This window comes from Anticarsia gemmatalis, chromosome 2 (assembly GCF_050436995.1).
Source record: "Anticarsia gemmatalis isolate Benzon Research Colony breed Stoneville strain chromosome 2, ilAntGemm2 primary, whole genome shotgun sequence".
Lineage (NCBI taxonomy): Eukaryota > Metazoa > Arthropoda > Insecta > Lepidoptera > Erebidae > Anticarsia > Anticarsia gemmatalis.
Window position 1 is genome coordinate 7,438,529 of NC_134746.1, and position 26,435 is coordinate 7,464,963.

The 26,435-nt window shown below is 35.6% G+C and overlaps 4 protein-coding genes across 5 annotated transcripts; all 4 read left to right on the plus strand.

Moving 5' to 3' along the window:
- Positions 1-639, plus strand: LOC142986301 (uncharacterized). The gene is made up of 2 exons (XM_076134737.1): positions 1-75; positions 487-639. Exons 1-2 carry the CDS (start codon positions 10-12, stop codon positions 637-639), a joined length of 219 nt encoding a protein of 72 aa, XP_075990852.1. The 5' UTR covers positions 1-9.
- Positions 640-1,168: 529 nt separating this feature from the next.
- LOC142986307 (uncharacterized) lies at positions 1,169-5,428 on the plus strand. Its single transcript, XM_076134751.1, has 11 exons — positions 1,169-1,216; positions 1,293-1,505; positions 1,749-1,985; positions 2,222-2,407; positions 2,803-3,045; positions 3,248-3,502; positions 3,589-3,820; positions 4,067-4,221; positions 4,457-4,525; positions 4,932-5,118; positions 5,409-5,428. Exons 1-11 carry the CDS (start codon positions 1,169-1,171, stop codon positions 5,426-5,428), a joined length of 1,845 nt encoding a protein of 614 aa, XP_075990866.1.
- Positions 5,429-5,711: 283 nt separating this feature from the next.
- LOC142986314 (uncharacterized) lies at positions 5,712-7,913 on the plus strand. Its single transcript, XM_076134764.1, has one exon. The coding sequence runs from the start codon at positions 5,712-5,714 to the stop codon at positions 7,911-7,913; it is 2,202 nt and encodes a 733-aa protein (XP_075990879.1).
- Positions 7,914-12,177: 4,264 nt separating this feature from the next.
- On the plus strand, positions 12,178-26,064 carry LOC142982516 (ATP-binding cassette subfamily C member 4-like). 2 transcript variants are annotated; one of them, XM_076129005.1, is made up of 24 exons: positions 12,178-12,502; positions 16,538-16,669; positions 17,750-17,954; positions 18,341-18,566; positions 18,715-18,812; positions 18,936-19,133; positions 19,215-19,341; positions 19,551-19,858; positions 19,942-20,106; positions 20,332-20,469; positions 20,860-21,027; positions 21,292-21,396; positions 21,717-21,958; positions 22,152-22,204; positions 22,298-22,507; positions 22,798-23,028; positions 23,154-23,260; positions 23,360-23,483; positions 23,560-23,733; positions 23,981-24,108; positions 24,190-24,312; positions 24,395-24,517; positions 24,826-24,986; positions 25,220-26,064. In XM_076129005.1, exons 1-24 carry the CDS (start codon positions 12,288-12,290, stop codon positions 25,488-25,490), a joined length of 4,032 nt encoding a protein of 1,343 aa, XP_075985120.1. In that variant the 5' UTR covers positions 12,178-12,287; the 3' UTR covers positions 25,491-26,064. The 2 variants fall into 2 exon arrangements, with proteins under 2 accessions (XP_075985120.1, XP_075985131.1); XM_076129016.1 differs by having other exon boundaries at positions 21,720-21,958.
- Positions 26,065-26,435: the final 371 nt, after the last annotated feature.

A 26,435-nucleotide genomic window follows, 5' to 3' on the forward strand; every position in this document is an offset into this window, starting at 1 on the left:
CCTACGTCTATGACCAGTCTGATCAGATGGAATGTTACAAAAGCTTTAGAAAAGAACCCGTCTCTAGACTTGAAGGTACACACAGAAACCTAACATTATTTCGTATAAATCTTATTGGTTATTCGGCTGAAAGTCTGCTTCTTGCTTATTGCAATATATCCCGTGATAATGGTGCCAGTCGGCCTTCTAATCCTTTTCCTCTACTATCTAATAGAAAGTCATAGTGTTCCTGATTAATGAGCAACCCCTGGTCTCTGAGGTACATTTAGCGGTAGTTTATCTATTCAATAGCGTTTAAGCTGATATTAAAATTATAATTTGATTAGATAAATTACCGCTAAATGTGCCTCAGAAATCGGGCATAATTCCTTTTATTTGTTTTGTAATAAGCCACTATAAAGGCTTCAAAGGGTTACAATAAACCATTAAGCACGTCGCACAGGATAGCACTATTGCTTATTGATCGAGAACGTGTTTTTGATACAGTGCGGTATAAGGGCAGCGCAGAGCCGTTTGCGGCGGGACGCTCACGTCGCGAACACGACGATATCCGCGCACCCTGAGGAACAACATCTCGTGTGCGCGCTGCTCGCGTGGCAACAACTCGGACACTCCGATGCTGATAGTCTTTATCAGTAAGTTGTAGCACTATATTATAGCTAGCTTCTGCCCGCGACATCATCCCCGTGAAGAGATTATCTAGGGTATAAAGTATTGATATGCGCTTATCTAGGTTATAAACTTATCATCTGTGCTCAAAGTTTCATCAAATCTATCCTGTAGTTTTTACGTCATTGAGCATCAAACATCCATCCCAAACATTTGCATTAATGATATTAGTAAGATTAATAAGGTAACATGTAAAAATGTTATGTGGTGTACATAACATGTTTTCATATTAAGCATTTCTATCACTTCACTGTTTAATATTTGTTCCAGTTTCATACAATCAAATAAAAACCCAAATGTGTGTGTTTCCAAGTCGGATGATGCAGGCGGAAGAAACCGCGGAGCTTTCATACCTTCACATAATTCAATAAATATGTCTTGTAATAATGATTTAAAATTAAAAGGTTCTGATTCGATAAGTTTCGCGTCATATTCAAGCGGCCCGGTGGTTAAGTTACCAGTAGATAAAATTGTTATGAGAGTGGATAATCCACGGCCAATGCCGAAAAAGCAACGATGTTGTGATACTACGACTAAAATTGACGCAGTACGTAAACACTTTTTAAATAATTTATTTTCTCATAAAAATGTCGGAGTATTACATTAAACCTTTGATGTGCTAGGCTTGTTGTAAAGACACCGCATGTGTTCAACAACTGGCTGCCATGGACAAAGCCACAGCTGAGTTGAGATCGCGCGCAGCTAAGTTAGCAAAACGTGAAGCGGAAAGAGTGGGCCTCCTGGAACGTGCCGAAGCTGCCTGGAGGGATCTCGAGCTTGGCTATCAGAGGCGACTACGACTAGCTGAAGAAAAGGAAGAAGACATAGCCAGACAAGTTTGAATATACTATTATTTATATACCTGTATCGTGATTCTTTACAGTCGGTACTACAGGCTATCAAAAGTTTGACACCTAAAACGTACTGCAAAAATAGTTCCTCCGCTAGAGGCGCTGATCAAATTTTTATTCAATATATTTCGACACTGGTTTGTCTATAGTCGACAGTTGTAGAGAATCGCGCTATTGTTTATTTTTCATTATTATCTTTATATAATCAGCAATATTATTTTTATTTAGATAAAAAAATCCATACAAGAACGTGGTAGTTATAAGAATGCTTGCGGTACGTTGACTCAGCAAATGAAGGAAAGAGCCGAGGAGGTGGAACAGGAGCGCATTAAACTGAAGGCTATAGAGAAAGATGTGTGTGAACGCGCGTGCACGCGGGCTAGCTTGAGCGAAGAGGCGGCCAAGTATGAATCCACCGTCGCCGGCGAACAGTGCAAGTTGATACAGTTAGAGAGAGATCTGCAGGTAATACTAACGAGTATATTTTAATATATTGCTAATTATGCTAGCATTTGTATGAATTCGTTCTAAGCGGTTCAAAGTTTAGTAACAAACCGCATGTCGATGCGTACCTACACCTTTTGTTGACTTACGGAAGTAAACCCTTTCCGTAAGACGGATACCTGTGAAAAAAATAGCTATATTCCTAAACTTATACACACTGAAAACATCACTAATTTCCCTATTACTTACTTTTTTAGTTTAAAGAGGAGCAAGCACGTCACAAGCTGCATGCTCTGGACAGTGAGGCGGCGTCGGCGCGTGCACTGACGCATGAGACGGAGCGTGCGTTGCGCTCGGAGCTCAGTGGCCTGCGCGAGCAGATCGTCGTCGTCTCTAATGAGCTGCTCGAGGAAGACGAAGAGAATGGTCGAATAAAGGAAGAGGTACTTCGTGCACAGTTTTTCCTGCAGCCTCCTTTTATTTCTGCCAACCATCCGTATTCTACTGCTTGTGTGTTATGTGTTATTCACCTTTTCAGACACTATTCAGGTCTGACTTATCTACACAAGACCTTTCAGCACTTCGCTTCAGCACTAGTTGCTTCATTGATTATAATAAAACAATGACCTTACCAATAATAAACACACTATTCGTAGCTGAGTCGCCTTATCATATCCAATAGCAAGTTTTAGTGTAACAACATTTTGTTTTCGATATTTTATGAGTATGATGAGATCATATAATATATGATTCATTGGTGTTAAGTGGTCAACGCCGCTATCATTCACCTAATTTGATGTAATATAATCATGTTTACAACAGATTACGAATTTTATAGCTGGAAGAGTTGCGTCAGGTAAAATTGGAGATGATTGAAGAGCTTGAGGGGTGCAAACAAATGTGTGAGTCGAAGATGCAAGCGCAATTGGACGAGCTGCAAGAGAAAAAGAAACATATTGCGAAACTGAAGGAGAATGTTATGGAATGCAAGTGCAAGATGCCCGTGGACGCAACTGTGGAGGCCAAGCGGACACCCTCGCTCGCAGCACTCTGTAGATGTGCTCCGGAAGACAGATTTTTGGTAAGAGAAAATGTTGAAAATAATCATTTATGATTACTCATTCTAGGTGCATATTATGTTGTTGTATATTAGTACTTGATAGGTGTTATGTTGGCGTTGAAATTATATTTTTTTTGCATTCTCCAAAAAGTATTATAAGGAACTGCAATTAAATGTTGTAGTGAATCAAGTGCTTATTGTGTTACTTTTTTTCATTTTATAGGAGTCCTGTTCTTGCACGTCATTAAGGGGCAGTCTTATATCAAACTTGTTGGCTGATTTGTTCGGAGGCTTGCAATCCGAGTTGGGTGGAGCCGGTTCCCAGATGCCTTGTCAACTACTTAAATGTCTCGAAGACAAACACAACTGGGACAGAGCCAGTGCAGTTAAAACTAATTTGCGCAACTTCTTTTCTAAGTTACTGGTCGGTGAACTAGATATTGCGATTGCTACGTCTATAGAAAATTATCACGCGAAGGTAATATCGTTTATCAAATAACTATTGTTGTTATATAAAATATAATAATGAGAATAGTCATAATACTTTTTTATAATGAATGGCAGTGGGTTGGTACTTCGTGTGCGGATGAAGGTAAAATGACAGCCAGGCCAGGAGATGATCAGACTGCGGGTTGGGAACAGCGCGCGCTGGAGCGTCGAGCCCAGAAGCTGGCCGAACAGTTAGCTGAACAATTGTTTGAAAAGCGAGCTGAAGAGCTGACGAAGCGAGCCAAAGAAATTGTTACTTCAGGCCCTCCACCTTGCGAGTGCAAAGATGCAGGACATGGACAAACTGGTAAGAATTCAAATAGGATATTTATAATGATAGGTATCTTATTTTCTTCTGCTCACTTTTTCTGCATCTCGTATTATCTCGTTTAGTTATTCTTAGTCTAGTTTAGTTATGGAACCTTAAAAACCATTGGTTTTAAACTTAATTAAATATCGACTTGATATGATAAATATTATTAGTTAGGATAAACCATAAGCTGTATGATTTTCATGCGATATTGTACTATAACGATAACCTTGGTTCCTACAGCGAGAGTTTTGCCGTGTCTGGTAGATCAGACCGCTCCATTTGGTAACGCATTTACTTCGAAGATTGAGGAGCAGCCTACTGAGACGCCAGCTATGTGGAAACGCACACGCCAAGATGTTTCACAACTTAAAAAACAGATCGAAGATCTTAAAAAGGTAAAAATATTGAACAACAATTGTCTTTTCTACTATGTTGGATGATCATGCGTGAGGTTTAGTAGCTTGTATAATTTAAATAGGATTATACTATTGAACTTCAACTGCCGTCCTCTTTTTGTACTCTGGAGTAAAATTTTATAAGAACACACATACTTAACATTTTCTATTAGTATTTGATTTCTTTTTTTATTTAGGCTGGTGCATTTACATCAATTGTTTAATTTGTTTATAGGATTCTATAAAGAAAGAAGATTTAAAATTGATGGAGCAGAAAATAGCTAAAATAGTTAAACAAGCTACGGTGAGAATCAGAACTGTCATGTGTAGTTTTAAGATATATTTACGTCAAATCATGGTTGTTTTGAATTTTTAATTTAGTAATTATCATTAGACGTTAGCAAAAATTGAGCGATATTAATTTTAATGTTTGTTACTACTTCACTAACATAATCATTGTTTTTAAGGGACCAGAAATTGAAGATGTAGTTACTAGAGACGTTCAAAATAATCAATTAGAAAATAATAAAAAAGATATCAGAAATATCAAAGCTGTCAGTGTAGACAACAAAAATGGTGTTACTAAGAAAAAACCAGCTGATATAAATGGTTCTCCAAAAAAATGCATAATCGAAAAACCTACGAAACAGACAAAGAAATATAATCATCATCAAACTTATGCTGTAAACGTGTGTTTATGTGGACCACAGAAACCCAATAAAACATTACCACTATCAGATGCAAAGTCATCTTTTAAACAAAAGTTGAGTAAAGAAGTCGTGTCTCAGGTTTCTAGTATCAAGCAGGCAAAGCCAATAAATATAAACTTGCCATCTCCACCACAGACTGACGATATAAATAGTAAACTCAACATAGAGCCGATGTGTGGCAGCGACTGTAACTGTTTCCATAAGGTGCCTTCTAATACATCCATAGATAAACTATTAGAAACTTTGACCAAGTGGAAAAGTGATTTAGGATCGCCACAAAATAAATCATTGGATGATATGAATGACACGCTTAATTCTAAAAGCTTTCTTAATAAATCAAAGAGTATATTGAAGAATAAAGCTACAAATGACTCAAAAACAGCAAGCAATAAAGAAAACAGTAGCACAAACGCTATAAATGACGAACATAAAGGAAATGGAATAGAAAAGTATAATCGATCGATTAATTTCAACCAGGCAGTGAATACGGCATCTGAATATATGGCAGCAGTTAATTTAGACAAAAGTAATGACAATGATAGTAAATACGTCGATACCATTGAATCAAGTAGTGAAGATAAACGACAAAAATATAATGGAAATGTTTTAAGCGGAGGCACAAATTCTTCAGGAGCAAACCAAAAATCTCAGATGCATAAACAAATACAAAAATCAGAGTCAAAAGATGTTAATAAAGTAAAAGTTTTGAATGAACATTTGTATGGAAAAGTGAGTCCTAACAGAGACCTAAATGTTTTAACGAACTCTAAAAGCACCAGAATGGCTAACCACAAAGTAACCGAGCAGAAACCAGAAAATACTGACAATTTCAATAAAACAAATTCAGTTTCGAATGAAGGGAATCAAACTAAAGCTGCAACAAATAAATTAGATTACTACATTAACTTCTTAGGCGTTACTCTTACTGATACATGCCCGACTAAGATTGCTAATAAATCTATCAAAGATAGTAACAGTAAGAGTGAAAACTATGGCTCAACGTTGCCAGATTATAAGGTAAAAGTACTTGAAAAAGAAAACTGTATGCTTAAAGCACAACCTCCTGATTCAGTTTGCGCGTCTAAGCAATTAGAGGAAAATGAACCGCACAAGGGAAAGAAATGCGAATGTACTGAAAAACTTGACGAATTTAAAAGTTATATGATTAGTGTATTTAATGACCAATCTAAAAGCAGACAAATAAATAAAAAAGACATCGCTCTCGATTCACAAAGTCTTAAATTTAAAGATAATAATTATGAAGAATGTGTTTGCTGTAACAATTTCGAAAAGAGCAGTTCTAAAGAGTTAGAAGTAAACACTTTTAATTTATTAGAGGATCATTTAAAAGAAAAATTAAAACAATTCAAATGTTCCTGTAAATCTGAATGTATTTTACCTGAGCAGGAAGAAAAAATATATTCCACGATAATAAAGAGAGTGAAACAAGTAATATCAAATTGTGCGAATGAAATTCAGAGTAGTACTCGTGGTGGATCGCAAACAGAGGGGAGTTGGAAGAGAGCATACGGACTCTTGCAGGAATATTTAAAAATTAAAATTCAACGCGTTCATTGCTTGCCATTTTTGAATGAAAATAAAGAATTGGTTTTGCCTGACATTTTAGAGAAAGTATGTAATTTGATTGAGAACGATTTTCAACGTCTAAAAGATATATGTTCGTGTAAAAAGAATGAAGCTCTTAAAAAGAAGTCTCTTATGGAATATTTGTTACAACCTAATGAAGAGTTACCTGAAAGGGATACGAATACTTTGGCAAAGAAATATGATGCTCAAGTGGAATGTGATAGCACCAAACTATTGTCAAAACAAAATTCTGTCATCCATATAGCTTTAACAGAAAATATATCGTCACAGGTTCCCCCTGATTTAGGCATGGACACTAAGTCTTGTGACATTATGGAAATAATCAATAACGACCAAACTACAGAAACAAACCCATTTATATTAAATGAAAAATCTCAAGGTGTCATTTATAATCGTTGTGATTGTTATCAAAATCCAGAAAGATCAAAAAGAGAGATTTTAAAATTATTTGGAAACAAAGAAGTTTTGGTGAATCTTTATGCAGATGTTCTTATTAATTCTAATGATGTTGGTCTGTCTAAAAGTTTTAACCAGCAACAATCTTTAATACGTCAATCAGAGGATGAAACGAAGAATTCTAAATCATTACCTGATTTTAAATCCACTGGCAACGATGTTAGAAAAACGACCTTAAAACAAATAAACAAACAAGAAACTGATAGTCACAAGTCTTGTCTCAATCTGCCTTACATTGGGTGCACAATAGATTGTGTTTGTGACAGTCGTCTTAAAACCTGCGTGTGTACCAAATCTGCAGTCAAAAGTAAAAATGATGAAATAAATAATATATGGAATCAGTTAATAAATAGTAAGAAATATTGCAACCAAGATTTATCTTATATCATGAACGGCAGTCGAAATAAACACAATAAAGAAGGTATTAGTACTATCGATAAAGATTCATCATCGTTGAGCAAATCAGAATCAACAAAACTTAAAAAGATAAGTGTGTGTGAAGCTGAAACTGATGTAAAAGGTGGCGAAGAAATCGTGTTATTATCTTCTAAACATAAATTAGATACGATTCATCAAACAACAAATACATTTGAAGAAAATGCTAGTTTGATAACCGACGCAGAGAGTGACAACACGCTTGATTGGTACGAGTGCCCCCAAACTGTTAAATCTGAAATTATTTCTGATATGGTCACGTCTGCTGACTCACCGTATTTTTATGAATCCATTGATGACGCCAAATCACTTAAAAGTGACTCGACCTCAGATACAGAATCTACCAAATCATCCCAAAAGTGTAACTGTGATAGGGTACCAATTTGTCATGTTAAAATGCTTGTAGACAGTATTGAAAAAAGTCTATTCGAATCTAAGTGCACATGTGAATCTATTTCTAAAGTTTGCCCCGTAAACCTGTGAACTAATCTGTATTTATCATGAAGAATCTGTGTTAACACAATTGATTGGAGCTGGAAATATATAAATTGTTACATAATAAAATTATACACAATGTAAACAAACCTTTTATTTAAGCATCCTTATTCCCTGGTTAATATTTTTTTAAGAGCTGAGCTACGAAGAATGTAAATAATGAAACAGATTTGATCATCTGATAGAAATTATCAGATGTTGAAAACTGTTTCTTTTAGTTAAACCCTCGATCACACAGATATTTGGTCTGTTTGAGAATAGAGTTTTTTTATGGGGTAACATTATTGATTTTTTTAATATAAATGGTTTTGCCAGTGATTCCGTATCTTCAATTAACATGTAGGCGATTTGATGATGATTGTAAACTGTTCATAGTATAGTAAATTACTAAATAATGATGACATGAACATTCTTTACAAATGAGAACATTGTACAAAAACACATCATATATCTAACAAATTAGTAGATATTAATGGTACCTGTAAAAGCCTTGGGTTTTTTTAATTTTATTAGTGACATGGTCACTGATTGGTCCCTTTCAAATCGTATCTGATCAATATCATATCAGTACTAATTTAACACGAGTAGATTACGTTACAAGGTTCTAGTTTTCTCTCCAAAGACGATACGACACGAACGAATGGCGGGAAAATTTTCAAGTGCTAGCGACTATCGACAATTTTTTTTTGATAAATTGTTCACCGCCCGCAGCCTATTTCGTTTTAGAAGAATCATTTTTAGTTCTTCTGCAAGCGATAGCGACGTCACCAAGAGCCTATTGGTTCGACTGAATGAAAAGAAATACCGTCTCTCTTCCAAATCACATTTGGCTACTTATTCGATTGATCCGTTATAGATTTCACGCCACCAAAAAATTGATCACTCCATTCGAATCAATAGCAATTTTCTACATAAAAAATTGGACATTTAAAATGCACTGATCGATTAAATCCTATGGCACCCGCTAGGGGCGCTGATCAGGCTTTCCCGCAAGGTTTGAAAGCTAGCCGATTGTCGATAGTCGATAGTAATAGGGACATCCTTCAGCATGCTTCGTGTACTTGCAACAGATATTTAATGCAGCACGATTATTCGCGGTGACGTATCCGTGAGTCATATATTTTTGGACCACTTTATCCAGTTTTATCATTACGATATCGCAGTAAATGACAAACGTTTTTCGTTATTGTCTAAAACTACGCTATTTACTTTGGTTTGCTTGTGCTTGAGATCAGAAAGCTTATTATTACTATCATCAAAATTTTCGAAAATTTAATTCTGTCTAATATCGGTGTACTTTCAATCGTATTTATTTTTTAACAAAAGAACGAAGGTTTTCCCGCGCTTAATCCTTCACGCTTCTAAGAACGCGCGATAGAGTGTGATTGTGTGTTTAATGCTGGCTTATAAGTACTCAACAGGAACGTCACCAATCCTAACTTTTATTAGTCCATACACCTACACCTTCGGGTACGAGAGCCGTGATGATATAAAAAGGTAGTTTATAGCACAGAATAGATACTTATAATGCGTCATCTAGACGAATATTGTGGCAGCAAATTATATCGTACCCAAGCTTATAAGGAAGCAGACGGCTCGCGCCGCCTGATACAACAGTGATAATATAATCCTTGCCAAAGCAATGCCTATATTATCTCAAAACTTTTTGATTATATGACACTGATAGCGGTTCCGATAAAACAAAACTTTTGTGCCTCGTTGCATCATTACAATTTAGGACATTCGGGGCAATTTATATGTCGGATAATCTATTCTAAAAAAGTAATCACGTCTTTCAGTTTAACATTCCACTTGATAAATTAATTGATACTTATTCCGATTTATCGAAACCGGTACTAAATGTTTTAATCTAAAGTACTAGACTTCAAGAACTCGCAATGCTGGAACTAAAGTAACAGTCCATAGTTCTGCAACACATGAAAGTTTGGTCTTTGTCCAGGAGTGTATTGGGGGCGGACATCGTTCGACGTATTGTGGACGAAGCGCTAGAAACTGTTTATGTTGTAGCAAACAACTGTTCCGATTAAAATTATTGCACGAACAGCTGACACAAGCAATTTAGAATAGAAACGAAGAACCTCTATTTAACTTCAAAGGATGAAAGTAAAAGTACTTTTTAAATGTTTCATGAGCATTTGCGACTTAGTAGAGTCTTGGCATGCACAATTTATCTAGAGGTAGAGTATTACATAATTAATCACTTTGTGCAGGTGCGAGCAAAAAGAAGCAGCTGTAGTAAATGGGAAACCATCTGCAGCCTACGAGTTACTGAGGTTTTGAAGTGTATAGAACTTTGCATACAAGGCTTTCTACTAAGTTGTTGGACTATGACACTATAAATGTGAATGTGTTTAAGTCTTTTAATGTTAAATAGTTGGTGTTTTTGGCACAAAATTTAACAGGGGCATAAAGTTATCTTGGTAAAGGACATAATCGGAATCAGATAAGGACGCATTAAGTACAATTACTACCTACGCGTAAATGTTGAATTAAAACACCCACAGACGGAGTCGCAGAAAATATCTATGTTAAGCTATATATTATGTATACAGGAAGTTAACTCTACATTTTGCGTGAAAATTAAAATAAGGTAATTAATTTTCAGTTAAGCGCTATTTTATAAAATGTTTAGTTTCATGTGGGGAACAGAACAGCGGAGGTCTGTCCTATTAGAATAAGTATTTTAACAAGGCAAACTTTTATTTTTTTAAGTCATTAGTAATCAATAAGCTTCGGTTATTATACAAATGTAATTAAATACATTTGACTGCTTCCCAAAGTCCTCGCAACACCAGAGCAATTGTTAATGCAGACGTTGCATAAAAAAAACAGATTTGTCTCTTTTTTAAAACAAGTAACACATATTCTCTTAAACCAGGGCACTCAGAAAGTTTTGAGTATAACAGATTGTTTCAATGGGACACTGTCAGATTTACGAGTATAGATACGCAAGTTCTAAATTAAATTTTTTATCCATATGTTATCATTAGCAAAAATAAATTACCGTGTCTAACAGAAAAATTAAACCGCCACGAGAACATTTCTGGGCAATATTATTTCACGATTTGAAATGCGGCTCAAAATCAGAAGATACGTTTTAGAGACTTCAAATTAAGTTTATGGATTCAGGACTTTCTAAGACAAGTGCGTAAAGTAGGTTTTTGTAAATTATGCGAAGTTGGCGTACTTTAGCCAGTGTAGAAGAAATGGTGGCTATGGCATTGAAGACAAGTGACTCCCTGAAATACATAGATACTAGTCAAAATCTATGGTCATTCTTCTGGCAGCATTAATAGGGTCCTGAATGACTGGTTTATACTATTCAAGTTAACTCGAATAGTAACTAGTGATCTTCAAAAATCATTACCATCGCTTGAAGATACGCTTCTGTATCTTTCAAACAGGTTGTGGAGATACCCCTTCTCCACAAGGCCGCCAGCGTAAGGGATGTAAGAGGTATTAAATTTGCTTACAAGCGTGAATCTTTACTAAAATAGTAGTCAGGAGATGGTTAGAAAGAGTGAATACAAATATAAACACCGTAGAACAAATATTTTAAGTTTAAATTGAATTAAACTTAATTAAAGTGAAATTAGAAGCTGCCGTAGGATGCTGTTGTAATAATTTAAGCCTACTGTTCAACTTATTTACATTTTTAAACAAACCTTATAACAGCCTGTATATGTTTCGAAGCATGTGATGCACAACATAGGTCACATGTAAGAAAAATTACTGTTAGTGACAAAACAAAAATAGTTTATTTTTGTTGTCACTAACGCGGAACAAACCGTATTCGATACAGATATCACTACAAAATATTGTTATATACTTAAAAACTGCCACAATTCATTAGAATAATAAACAAACGCGGCCCAGTCGCGGTCAGCACGATTTCAAGGTTCAATACATTTTTTCCAAAGTTTCGGCCAATTTACACTGTCAATATTCTCGGTACGAGTAGAGTAGTTAACGTGATTCAGAGCCGACCTCCTCTGATTGTAATAATACATACATATTTCTTCATCACTACTGTGCGCAGTTTAATTGAATATATTTGGGCTAATCACTATGATAAACAATTTGATAATGTGACTCGTAATCGAGAACCGAGGTATTAATAAGTGATAACTGTGAACTATAGCTATATGGATATATCTTTATGATTGTTATCAGTTATTGCTCACGATTATACACCTGCCCGAGGAACATTGCATATTATATATAGTATGTAATTAGTTTCGACGCTCAGTTGGTGGCATGCGGCCCACCTAACACAAAATTAGACAAACTTTAATGTGGACCAGTGATAGGAGAGTGTGTGTGATATAGAATTAATTTAAGATGGATAACAAGAATAAAAATCAGCAAAATGGCACTGCTAATACTCAAAATCAAAACACAAAGAAGAGGAACAAGGCTAATCCCTTGTCGCGACTGTTCCTATGGTGGATGTGTCCTGTGCTCATCAACGGTAACAGAAGAGATGTAGAGGAGAGCGACTTAATAGTTCCCAGCAAAATATACGACTCTGAGAGACAAGGAGACTATTTAGAAAAGTAAGTAAAACATATTCATCAAATCTAATTATTTCAGTATCAACGTTCGTATTGATGTCACTTGATTAGGTATATGTTATTTTCATAATAAATTGCCGTGACTTATTTACTCATATTGTGTAAGAATCGCGATAGTGCGTTGACTTGATCGCATCACACTGATCACACAGACAGTGTAAGGAAATGATAATATGAAACTTTCCTTTTCCTGACGAGTTGACGATTTGTACGCTTAACCTCAATAAAACATCATTAGTGTATTAATTTTCTTTGCGATATATTTTGTAGCGGTTAAATGGCGCGTTACTTCTAAATATATACCCAATAGTTAGGTAGGAGGTACCAAATAGACTTGCAAGAAATACAACTTTAAATAATTGCTCCTACTGGATTTCTATTCCAACACTCACTCTGCACAATACTGTATTTGTTTAGTTTATACTGGTTCAAGATTAATTTCTATTACTGCATTGTCCTTTGGACTATAGAAACAATCAGATACAGTGATAATTTTGTAGGTAAAGTTATCTAGAGATGCGATCGTTTACGCATAAGGAAAAAATATTATCTATATTTCTAAGTCAAATTTACAATTATCTTTTATCTAACATGTTAGGAAAACCTACGTTGCCAAGTTCAATCGTAGTATAAATTACCAGTTGTCTACGTTTCGATCAATGTACAGGTTTGGTCCGAAGTGGATCGATACCAATCCCTGCACATGTTTGCGTGCCTTTCAATTGATACGTTCTTTCAACTGCACAAATATTTGTTTATCCTTTGCTCAAATAAGGAATATTATTTGCGTTGATATTTTCAAATACTCTCATATTTTACCAGTTTAGTTTCACTAAGTAAGGTATGTGTACTTATTTAATCGCAACATTATGGACAATCGGGTGAAGGATTTACGTAAAACAATTTAGATTCGCAATATATGATTATATTGCAGCTGAAGATAGATCAATACTTAAGAGTACCTACTGAAGATAAGTAGCCGTGTTTTACCGCAAAATATATTACTATAAAATATACAAAATATATTCGGTGTGAAACGTCGAAGCAAGGCTTTGTCTTCATTATATTACGATATCCCTCAAACAAGACAGATTTGACAATATGCCTGTTTATTTTGAAACAAGGATTTCAGATTTTGCTGCAGTACATTACCGCACTTCCGCCATTGTTAACTTTAATACGTATTTATTAATATTTCTTTATTGTTTATTTCAAAACTTAGCCACCTAACAATATTAGCTACCTATTTTATACAGGAAGGTCCTTAAAAAAGTGTAAAAATTACCTACATAGAGTAAAATTTATCTTTATATCTACTCGTGACCAAAATGATACTTAGTAATTGACATCAACTTTGTGATCTTTTTAACAATATATTGTCATCTGCGTACATTTTCTAGAATAATATGTTTTCTACATATAGTTACAATTCACGATAGTGATAACAGCCGATACAAAAGCTGTGCAATTGTGTTTTACGCCTTATCTAATAAAACCAAGCATTTGTCATAACACTATGTTTATATCCCTGCGGTAATCATTTACTGTGTGTAAAAATATTCTATAAAACCTACAGAAAATGATCTCATTTTCTGAACCGTTCAGGCGCTAGTTATCAAAATATAAGGATGAACTGTGTGTATCCACTTAGGTTAACAGATAGCCAATACCGCAAAAAAAAAATCGTGACTGTGGAATTTTTTACCAGGCAGTTTTTCAATGATTAGACAAATAATTAGGCTTACGGTTAATATTGTCATAAGACCTAAAGTATCAAATAAGCTTAATTGTAACGAGCCTAAATCTGATGATGTTCGATGAATTTTATATAAACAGTATTTGCTCCAAAGTTTTATCTCTTTAGAATAGATTGCCCAATAGTACCAAGATTGTACTATTTTTATAACTTTGTCCCACAAACATAAATGCTGAGTGCTTTTGTCTTACAAGTTTATCTTGTGGCTCAACCCTGCGTTATCGTCTATATCAGAAACTACGACTGTTTTATATTAATAATAACAAATAAATAACAAAACGTGTCTTTATCTAAAATTATTGATATAAATGTTTGTTTTATGTATTAAGATATTAATGGTTTCCAAAGATGGAGTTTATATTTATACGAAGTTGAGATATCAATACCACTTATATGCAAGGATTTTTTTAAACCCATTACTGTCCCACTGCTGGACAAGGGTCTACTTACCTCTCTCGCAATTCGTGATTGAGGGAAGGGTTGGGCCTTGAGTCCACCACGCTGGCAGAGTGCGGGGGAATTTCGCATGCTTTCTAGAAATGCGTGTAATAATTCTTAGGCATGCGAAAATTTATCACGATGCTTTTATTTGGATGTTATTCTTATATTTTATATACAACAACAAGGCAGAGAAAAGGGCTACGTAACCCTTTTAAATACTAAAAATCTATCACACGACCTACAAAACAATACATTATATTATCAAACGACGCATTAATTACAGATTAACGTTTGTATCGGAACTAGTTCACACTTATATTGGTGTCAATTTACTTTAAAAGTACATTATTCTGCAAAATCTTTATACTATGTATATTTTCGTAGCTTGTTACGTTACAATACATACATAAAATAGCACCGGTTATAGGTACCCGAAGGCGAAGGCAGAAGTGCATGATATACCTACACCCACGTTTTGCCATTAACCTTCTTATAGGAGGCGAGCCTATACCATGGTCCACTATTGCCAAATATTCTAATAAAAAATTAAAACAACCAATAGTACTTTGCTCGACCCAGGAGTCGAACCCGAGACCTACTCACAGAATAGTAATGAAACCTAGTGATCAGCAATCGGGTCCACTACAATTATAGTTACTTATCACAGTAAGACTGTATATTCTACTTCTATCAAGAAAGTGCATGTGTTAAAACAGCATCGCCAAAAGGTCATTGACACGACCCTTATAATAAGTGAGGAACAAAAGTGCACGACGGGACAGACAGTGGTAATACTCGAGACATCTGGCAGATTGTTCACACTTGTCACAATGCGATTCGGGAACAATCGACCTTAGAAGACTCTCAACTACTCTAAAGTATAGTTTGAGGGAACTGACTGTTCCTTTGCTAATGTTAGTGTTGATATTTTGATGATAATAATAAGAGTTTGAGAACCTTTTGTTTTTTAAAGTCGGTTGGAAAAACTTACTCATATTGAAAATACGAAATTTTGTGCGGATGTACGATATCACGCAAAAACTACTGAATAGATTTTTAGGAAATTTGGTACACGTATAGTTTACAACCTCGCTTTACACATCAGATGGATACTATCACCCCCGGGATCGATTTTCACGCGGACGAAATCGCGGGCAGCCAGTAGCATTTTGATACGATCGATCGAGAATAAGGTATATATGTTACGTAACAAAAATTATGTTTTCATCACATTATTCATAATGACAGCCGGGTAAAGCCTCGTCTCATTTTCGATTGGAAGGTCCGGCTTGTTTATAATCGTACATCAAGTAGGATACAAGTGGCACTTAGTGATAAACGAACAATGCACTTTTACCTACTTATCGTCTATGTAAAATAGTATATCCTATTTGTAACCATCTCAGTGTAATAGATTCCTATTGAAATTGTCTGTAATATTTAGATAAGGGCCTTAGGTAGAGGAGGAATTTGGGAGTTCGGACGGTCGCGGAAACTTTTCCAAAACTTTGATTGCAACTGTACTCTCAACTACGGCTTGGTTTACGTTAACATCAGTGCTTTATTTTAAAGCCTCTTAAGATTTTAATTCTCGTAAGAACTTTACGTGTAACTTAATAATTGTATAAAGGTATAGTAAGTTAATCAACAAATACTAGGTATATGCCTTATTTCTAATGACAAATCATTAGAAATAAGGCAATCACAATAATCAGTAAGTAACTATAGAAAAACTATACGACCATTGCTCATTAAACACTTTTCTCAGAAACGCAACCCGTTCTTTTTAGCACAATATTACAATAATATGTTTGTTCTAGATACTGGTTTGAAGAATTGGAATCAGCAGCGAGTAGAGACGCAGAGCCGTCCTTCTTGAAGGCATTATGGAGAGCATACGCGTGTTCCTTCTTGCCAGGTGGTATTTACGTGGCGCTCATAGGTGCTATAAGGTAAGTTCCACCTATTTTTAACCTTTCCTAAAAGACAAAAAATGTACCAAGGCAGACAGAAAACGGACACGCAGTATAACAAAACCGAATGATCGATTTAAGTTCTTTTAAAAAGTTGTTTCGCATGAATGTCAGTATGTAACTCTATGCTATATGTGTACATGGCAGTGTATGTTCTTCGGAGTATGTACTATCGCGTTAATATCCGTGTAGTCATGAGACGCGAAAGTTTAAAAGTTATGGCCCTTTGTTCGTGTAGAGGCGACAAGTTTGTTAACCACCGTGCCACGCTTGTTTACTGTCTATTCGTTGTGCTAAGCTTTTGGTTGTGGACAGACATTGATTCCACACCGGATAATCTATCACTTGATACCAATTATCATTAGTAAAATATCTAATAATTCAAATCTAAACATGCAGATAAAGATCAAGTCACGTTTAGTACAACTACTATCATTATCAAATATTTACCGAGTGGAATATAACTTAATAAATATGTCGTTTTATCATTTATATACCTTTATAATTAAGTATTTTGGCTACGCATGTCCGTGATCTCATTTTTTCGTTACTATACATAATAAGTTGAACATATTAGCGTCAAAAGTTGCCATCTAACCATGACAAGATTTTGATAACGGTCTTAGTCACTTCACTGCTGGTGATTAAAGTAATTGTTTCGAATCATCTACGAGAATTATTGATTACATCAGTTTATAATAGGTACCCACAAGACCACACGTGATAATAAATATATTACATCGTATATTGAAGGTTACAAACACACCCATCAGAATTCAATCGAAAAGATAAAATGTAAACATTTTAGCGTGAGAGGCAAAATGCATGACGCTGATCAATTATCGCTCTAATTAATGATCAATAGATTGGTGACACTCCTTCAAGAATTTTAAAAAGGAATAATTTTAGGATTTGCAATTTTCTCTCAAAGTCTCACTATTAAATAATGTCGTCTATTAATTTAGGAATCAGCCATTTCAGCAAATATCAGATAGTAAAAAATCACGAATTAAGTATAGCTTTTTTTCTATCAGATATATAACAATACATATTTTCCAGGACATACCAGCCTATCTTGTTCAGAGAGTTACTGAGCTACTGGTCTGTGGAGAGTCCTATGAGCCGGTACGATGCTGGATTCTACGCGTTCGCCATGTTGGGTCTCAACTTTGCCGGTATGTTGTGTCAGCACCACAACTCCCTCTTCGTCGCCCGCTTCAGTATGAAAGTTAAGATCGCGTGCACCTCGTTACTGTATAGAAAGGTAAACAAAAATATTCAGATTGTGTATAAGTTCATTCAGTCGTTATATAATTTTAATAGGAATTTTCAAGAACTCTCAATTTTTTAAAGTAAAGATAATAAGATTATTCACTTTTGTTATTGTGTTTTTTTTAACGCATTACTGTCCCCTCCCTCATTACGGGAGGAGACCCTTGCCAGCAGTGGGACATTAATGGGTTAAATTAATTTATTTATATTTTTTACTGTCCCACTGCTGGGCAAAGATCTCTTCCCAAACGATGGAAAGGGGCCTTGAATCCACCACACTGGCCAAGTGCGGGTTGTGTTATTCTTAATATCCAAAATATTTACTCGCTTTCGATCTGCGCCAAGCAAATAATTAAATATTGCTCCTCCTTGTTATAGTTGCTTCGCATGAGTCAAACATCAGTGGGCGAGGTTGCTGGTGGAAAGCTCGTCAACTTGATGTCCAACGACATCACGAGGTTCGACTACGCGTTCATGTTCCTTCACTACTTGTGGATGGTGCCCATCCAAGCTGTAGTAGTGCTCATCATATTGTACGACGCCGCTGGATACGCTCCATTCGTCGGTCTCTTTGGTGTCGTACTGGTCATCCTCCCTCTGCAAGGTAAAACAAAACTTATTACTTTCTGTCAAGGTTGCTTTTTGCTTCTTTTTTATGGTTTAGTCCAGATGTAGTGTGATTGAATGAGTCTCATTTCGTCAGGACAAGGGCCTTTTCGATATGTATTATATATTCTGTGCTATTTTTTCAGCCGCTCTGACGAAGCTGACCGCTGTGGTCAGACGCGAAACTGCTCAGAGGACAGACAAGCGAATTAAATTGATGGGTGAAATTATCAATGGTATTCAGGTAAGCACATACATGGTATACATATATAATTCTGAATTACCATAGTTTTATACGCTAAAGCATTGTAATATAAGAAGCAACAAAAGTAATATCGACACTATAGAACTACACGTTACTGTACAGGTTATCAAGATGTACGCTTGGGAGAAACCTTTCCAATTAGTGGTGAAAGCGGCACGCGCCTACGAGCTGTCGTCCCTCCAGAAATCCATCTTCATCCGGAGCACGTTCCTCGGCTTTATGTTGTTCACTGAAAGAAGTATTCTCTTCTTCACTATATTGACAATCGCACTTACTGGTAACATGATCAGTGCTACAACGGTTAGTATAACATGCTAATGATTATTTTAACTATTGCTATGAAAATGTTTTCGAATTTAATAGTTGATATCTTCTTTTTAGATTTACCCAATTCAACAATACTTCAGCATTATTCAAATGAACGTAACTCTGGTGCTACCGCTCGCTATCGCCGGTATATCTGAGATGATGGTGTCTATTGAACGTATCCAACAATTCCTCATGATGGGTAAATATTGTGTTTTAAGATGGTGTCGCAAAAGGGTCATTGGTATTCGAGCTGCGTCGCGCTATATAGAAAGATAAGAATAAATAATCTTATAAGCGCTGTACGACTTTAAACCATTCCCTCTTGCGAACACAGACTGTCAATGAACTTGGTGCATGTTTGTTATTATTTAATAAGTCCAAACATTAAATAGGAGTTACTTTTTACAGTTGAGCGAACTGACGAAAAGATTATGCCGAGAACAAACTTGGCGAAGAATATTTTCAATAATAGTAAGAGTGAGAATAGTATTAAATCAGATTTCGTCCACGCACGGAAATATAACCGAAATGATAGCAATGCTCCTAGAGCGTCTGTGGTCAGCGTTTCGTCGTCCGAATACCTGATGGAGTTAAACAAAGTAAACGCGTCCTGGACAGGATCCACCGAGCCTTCAGAGGTGACACTTAAGAACATATCACTACGTGTCCGTAAAGGAAAATTATGTGCAATCATTGGCCCTGTGGGTTCCGGAAAAGTAAGTTGACAACATCAGGTGATAATTAATTTTGATATTTTTGTTTAACAATGAATTTAAAACAATTATTTTTTAAATTTCAGACGTCCTTGCTTCAATTGTTGTTAAAGGAGTTACCAGTAACTTCAGGAAACTTAAGCATTAAAGGAACACTGTCCTATGCTTGTCAAGAATCATGGTTGTTCGCGGGCACCGTGAGAGATAACATTTTGTTCGGATTACCTTACGATGTTGATAGATATAAAGAGGTACAGATATTAATTGGATTTTATTATGTGTTTAAATCGAGATAATTCAAATTTATTAAACGCCAATATTGCCTAAAAATTGTGCTCTGCTAAAACAATTTCATCGTCCAGAAAACAGCCGTTACACTTTTATTGCGGACGTCAATTTACCCGCTGTTAAATAATTGAACGCAATCAGCCATGTTTTTTATTATTCATTTTGTTTTATATGCTTTATATTCGCAGGTCTGCAGAGTGAGTTGCCTCCAGCCTGATTTCAAACAATTCCCGTATGGCGACTTGTCTCTTGTAGGTGAAAGAGGTGTCTCCCTGTCAGGTGGCCAGCGAGCTAGAATAAACTTAGCCAGGGCTATCTATCGTGAAGTTAGTATCCTATTTTTATTAGCACAAACTAACTAATCTGTTATTCTTTAAGATAAGGCTTTGTTTATTACTTTGATTAGGCTTTGTCAGTATTAATAAGTGGTTTGTTATACTGTTAATACCTAATATTGATTCAGAGGTGTTTATTTGTCACTTCATAATCCGAATCGAAGGCTATAAAAGTGATTCATCGTTTTATATCATGATTTGAAAACTTTTTATGACCAGATTATTATTTTTATTTTACTATATTTTTATTTTTATCTAGTAAATCAACCACAAAAGTTGGTTAACTGAATCGATATGACTGAAACATGTACCCACTCAGTTCTCTAGTTTAATGTAATATCTCACAAAAGTTTTCTCTATTGTATTTATTATTGTTTATAGGCTGATGTTTACCTTCTTGATGACCCTCTGTCCGCGGTAGACGCCAATGTGGGTAGACTTCTGTTCGAAGGATGCATTAACGGATATTTAAGGAACAAGACATGCATTCTAGTGACACATCAAGTTCACTATCTCAAGGCTGCAGACTTCATCGTTGTATTAAATGAGGTAAGTTGGAAAAAAAACTTACTTTTTACCACATTAGGAAAACTTAGTTAAGTTGTCATCAATAATATATAATTACATCACGGAGAAATTACTAAGCGTTGCTTCCACCACATTTAATTTAAAATAGTATATTTCCGCTATTTCAGCGCGTTTTCACTATAAAACACATAGGCATAAGCGTCATTTATATGCATAATCAAGTTAAGTACTGCAGTGAAAACAGTACAACGTATAATTACTTAATTGAGACTAATTGTCTGACAGGGCTCTATAGAAAACATGGGTAGCTACGACGAACTCGTGAAGTCTGGCACTGAATTTTCAGCGTTACTCTCGGCGGCTGACGGTGAAGAAACTGGTCCGGAAAAAGTAAGTACAGACTCCATTTCGTGTATTTTCTAATATCACTAGCGACTTGAACTGCTGCCAGAAAATCATTTTAACAGCGGTATCTAAATATTTGCAATGTAAAATCTGAACTTATTTTACATAAACGTATTACTGGTACAGGTTGAGAATAGGAATAAACAATATGCAAATACTAACACAAAACTGAATATTTAATTACATTGATTTATAATCCGTACTAGAATTAAACTTTAATCGAAAACTTTAAACTTACTCTGATGGTTTGATCGGGCATTTCGGTTCGGTTTAGGAATATTTTTTATTCTTAATTGTAATTTTAGCAGAAAGAAAGACCAGCAGTGATGCGCGGTATCTCGAAGACTTCCATCAAGAGCGAGGATGATGACGAGGAGAGAGTTCAAGTGCAGGAGGCCGAAGAGCGAGCCACGGGCAGTCTAAAGTGGGCGGTGATCTGGGAGTACTTGAAGGCCGTGCAGTCATGGTGCATTGTGTTGTTCGCGCTACTCTCACTGCTCATCACACAGGGCGCTGCCACTACTGCTGACTACTGGATCAGTTACTGGTAAGTGCATAGCACCTAATTGTCTTGTACATAATTAGTGGTTCTTAAACTCATAATTATTTTTTGTCACAAGTTATCGAATGGTCTCCAAGATAGACTATCTGTATTTTGTGTGTCCGATTTCTCTTCTTTGGATAAGAATTTTGTTAAACTTTACTAGCTTTTCCATATACTAATGTCCGTTTAATTACAGGACCAACCACATCAACGACTATGAGCTATCACTACCTCCAGGCGAAGAACCAGGTTTGTACAAATTCATAGAAACATTTATCTAAAATCAATCCTGTATTACCCATTTTCTGTTCAGTAAGATACTAAATATTACGTTTGTTACAGATCCTAGTTTGGACACGCAGATAGGTCCGCTAACAACAGCACAGTACCTCATCGTGTACGGCTGCGTTATATTCGCCATCATTCTGTTCTCTCAGTTCAGGATCATTTCCTTCGTCGTGATGACTATGCGCGCCTCCAAGAACCTTCACAACACTATCTATGAGAAGTTGATCATTACCGTCATGAGGTTCTTCGATACTAATCCTTCAGGTAATTTAAACTTTATTTATTTAAGAATATATGAATATGGAAGTAGCTATGAAACTACAGCCATTGTCTCCGTAATTATTGAAATCAAATGCATTTTATTTCTCACTCAATGAATTACTTTCACGGATTATGGATAAGAGTCTGATGAGCTATCCAATACATAAATTGACAGTAAATGTATGGAAAAAAGCTAACTTAATTCCACCTCATAATCATACCGGCACTTATTCAAAATTTGTGAGACCGGCCATAATAGTTAAAATCCTAATAAAGTTATTTTTTATTAACAGGTCGTGTTCTAAACAGATTCTCGAAAGATATGGGTGCGATGGACGAACTTCTGCCCAGAAGTACATTGGAAACTATTCAAATGTACTTGTACTTGGTCAGTATTTTGGTACTTAACGCTGTGGCTCTGCCCTGGACGTTGATACCTACTGCCGTGCTTCTGGTTGTCTTCATTATTCTATTAAAATGGTACCTGAACACTGCTCAAGCTGTCAAGAGATTGGAGGGTACAAGTAAGTATAGATCTTCATATTTTCCTAACCCATTACTGTTCTTCTGCTGGGCAAAGGACTCAACATAAAAACATAAATACATGTTCGATTTATATGAGTCGCTTATAATCTTCTCTTACTTGCAGCCAAGAGTCCGGTGTTTGGAATGATAAACTCCACCATTTCTGGTCTCTCAACTATCAGAAGTTCGAATTCGGAAGTCAGACTATTACGGAACTTCGACGCTGCTCAGGTGATTGCTTATTATTTATTATAAGTGGCTATATACTTGTGCTAATTCATTCTATCTATTGAAGCACTTATTATAAACGACTTATTTTTTACGTTACAGGATCTTCACACAAGTGCTTTCTACACCTTCATCGGTGGTTCCACGGCTTTCGGATTCTATCTAGACGGTCTCTGTTTGGTTTACCTCGGAATTATTATGTGCATCTTCTTATTGATTGACTTCAGTAAGTACCTTTGCAATAACTTATCTCACATAGAAAAAAATAAGCAAATATTTAATTGTAAATATTTTTCTTCTAGGCGACACGATCCCTGTGGGTAGCGTAGGTCTGGCTGTGAGTCAGTCTATGGCTATTACGATGTTGCTACAGATGGCTGCTCGGTTCACTGCTGACTTCTTGGGACATATGACAGCCGTCGAGAGAGTTTTAGAATATACCAAATTACCCATCGAAGAGAATATGGAGACTGGTCGTAAGTAGACCATATTCACTATTATTGAACGAATATTATTAAGGATTTTATAAAAAAATCTTGAGCTGAACAACCTTTAAATTATTATAGTTTTGCCTAAAGATGGTTTAAACTCTCGTTATTATAGTTCCTACATTTTTAAAGCACATACGCTAACAATAGAAAAATATACGTAAAAATGTAAATGTACTTAAAATGCAAAAACAGAGTTATACGCACGACATTTAATGAATAAATGTATTTCCAGCGACTGTACCACCAAAAGAATGGCCGACACAAGGACACTTGACTTTCAGCAATATTTATCTGAAGTATGATGTTGCTGAAGCACCTGTACTGAAGAATTTGAACTTTGAAATTATGAGAGGATCGAAGGTAAACATATAAAGAGAATCATGTAAGAAATTTGAGTCTCGGTGCATACATTAAGAAATTAATGTCAATCGTTTATCATAGGTGGGTGTGGTTGGTAGAACTGGTGCTGGCAAATCGTCGTTAATATCGGCTTTGTTCCGATTGTCTAACATCGAGGGCAGCATCAAAATCGACGGCATTGACACCAAAGATATTGCCAAAAAGGTATAACTTACACCATTTAACCTTATAATACATTTTTGAAATAGAAATAACATAATGTTTACTTACTTGTGTATATTTTTAGGACTTACGATCAAAGATTTCAATTATTCCGCAAGAACCCGTTTTGTTCTCTGCTACGCTGCGATACAATTTGGATCCGTTTGATGACTACAGTGATGATGACATTTGGCGAGCTTTGGAACAGGTAAAAAATATTAAAAAATACTAATTTTCATAACTTTTAAACTCTCGCGTTGCATGTTTACTGTATAATAGAATACGGGTAAGTCAGCCTGCGACCACGGCCAGTGCAACCTGCGCCGAAACGTTAGACATTTAAAGGTAAAATGCGTGTTCGCGTTCATTCCCGTAATCTATTATACATTAATAATTACTTTGTTACTTCTCAAAATAATACTACTTACTCGATATCAATGAGCTAATGATAATTGTGTAGTGCATTCTTCAAACCTGAAGTACTTGAAGTACATTTATAATATGTGTTGTTACTAGGTGGAGTTGAAGGAATCTATCCCGGCGTTAGACTTCAAAGTGTCGGAGGGCGGCAGCAACTTCTCGATGGGTCAGCGTCAGCTGGTGTGCCTCGCTCGAGCTATCCTCCGCTCTAATAAAATCCTCATCATGGACGAAGCCACCGCTAATGTCGATCCACAGTAAGTTTTAGTTTATTTCTCTATCAGGAATTATTTAAGTATAAATAATTTTAGATTCGTATCTCAACAAAATAGTTGGAGATTTGACAGTATTGCGAAGATATTGAATCTTCTCAGTTATTTTAATGCGTTGCTTTAGGTTAAATTATGAAATCTACATTTTAGACATAATTTATAATCAATCTATGTAATTATTAAGTCGCGCAGTCTCCAATACAATGATTTTATTACAGGACCGACGCTTTAATTCAAAAGACGATACGTCGTCAATTCGCCACCTGCACGGTGCTGACCATTGCTCATCGGCTGAACACCATCATGGACTCAGACCGTGTGCTGGTCATGGACCAGGGCGAAGCCGCCGAGTTCGATCATCCTCATATCTTGCTCTCCAATCCATCAAGCAAATTCAGCTCTATGGTCAAGGAGACTGGAGAAAACATGGCCAAGGTTTTACGTGAAGCAGCCAAAAAGAAATACGATAGTGATAATAAACAAGCCTAAAACATTGTATTAAGTAGGTAGATATTTATTAGAATAATAATAATTAAAGAATGTAATTTAACCGATCTGTCCTCACGGTTGATATGATATCGAAAACATTGATTATGTGAAAATGAATGTCATCATGCGTCGTTAAAGCAAATAATAAAATGACGTAGTTATTATTGCTGTGTATAATACCGATAGTTATAATGAGCGTGAACGAATCATTACAAATAAAATATTGTTCTCATGATGACTAATCGAGACCTCTTATTCGGTCTCTATTAGATCGCTACTAGCGTTAGCTAAAATCCTAAACAATATACATTTCAGCATGCTATTTTTATAAGCAATATAATATTAAAATTCATCTATTTATTTATATAGTAATTTTATAAAGCAATAGCCGCAATATTATGAATGCCAAGAGTAAGCCTATTTTTATTAGATACATGTTTTGATAATGTTAAAACTGTACACAATAGGAATCGATGTAGAATACATATACATAGGTAACATATAAATATACGACTTTGTAAATATACTCGTAGTTTGATATGATATGAATACATTTTATGACAAATAATGATACTTGTTTTACTAAATTATCAACTCTCCCCTTATTTCATAGTTGTATCACTTGTAATTACATCGGCCGTAACTTTGAGCTAGCTTGAACGATGTCATTTATTAAACGCATTAAATACCAGCCAGTAATCACACCGAAGCACTATTAAAACCTACTTTTGTTTAGCGTTTTAAAAAGGTTTAAAGTTTAAGTATTACTCGAAAGAAATTACTTGAAACAACTATCATTTTTTCAACTTTAAGAATCAAATTAGTAAAACATGTAGAATATTAAGGTATAAGTAGGTACGTAACCCGGAGCGCACGTTGTTCTCCATGAAACTGTTTCGTAAATACAAATACAATCTAACTTTCCCGCTCTCAGTACGCAGTAAG

Excerpts from the sequence above, each read along its gene's own strand:
- LOC142986307 (XM_076134751.1), top strand. The coding sequence starts at position 1,169 with ATGCCGAAAAAGCAACGATGTTGTGATACTACGACTAAAATTGACGCA. Across the intron at positions 2,408-2,802 it reads ATGGTCGAATAAAGGAAGAG|CTGGAAGAGTTGCGTCAGGT; the intron begins GTACTTCGTGCA and ends CGAATTTTATAG. Across the intron at positions 3,821-4,066 it reads TGCAGGACATGGACAAACTG|CGAGAGTTTTGCCGTGTCTG; the intron begins GTAAGAATTCAA and ends TGGTTCCTACAG.
- LOC142986314 (XM_076134764.1), top strand. The coding sequence starts at position 5,712 with ATGGCTAACCACAAAGTAACCGAGCAGAAACCAGAAAATACTGACAAT.
- LOC142986301 (XM_076134737.1), top strand. The coding sequence starts at position 10 with ATGACCAGTCTGATCAGATGGAATGTTACAAAAGCTTTAGAAAAGAAC. Across the intron at positions 76-486 it reads ACCCGTCTCTAGACTTGAAG|TGCGGTATAAGGGCAGCGCA; the intron begins GTACACACAGAA and ends TTTTTGATACAG.
- LOC142982516 (XM_076129005.1), top strand. The coding sequence starts at position 12,288 with ATGGATAACAAGAATAAAAATCAGCAAAATGGCACTGCTAATACTCAA. Across the intron at positions 24,109-24,189 it reads AAATTATGAGAGGATCGAAG|GTGGGTGTGGTTGGTAGAAC; the intron begins GTAAACATATAA and ends CGTTTATCATAG. Across the intron at positions 24,987-25,219 it reads ACCGCTAATGTCGATCCACA|GACCGACGCTTTAATTCAAA; the intron begins GTAAGTTTTAGT and ends ATTTTATTACAG.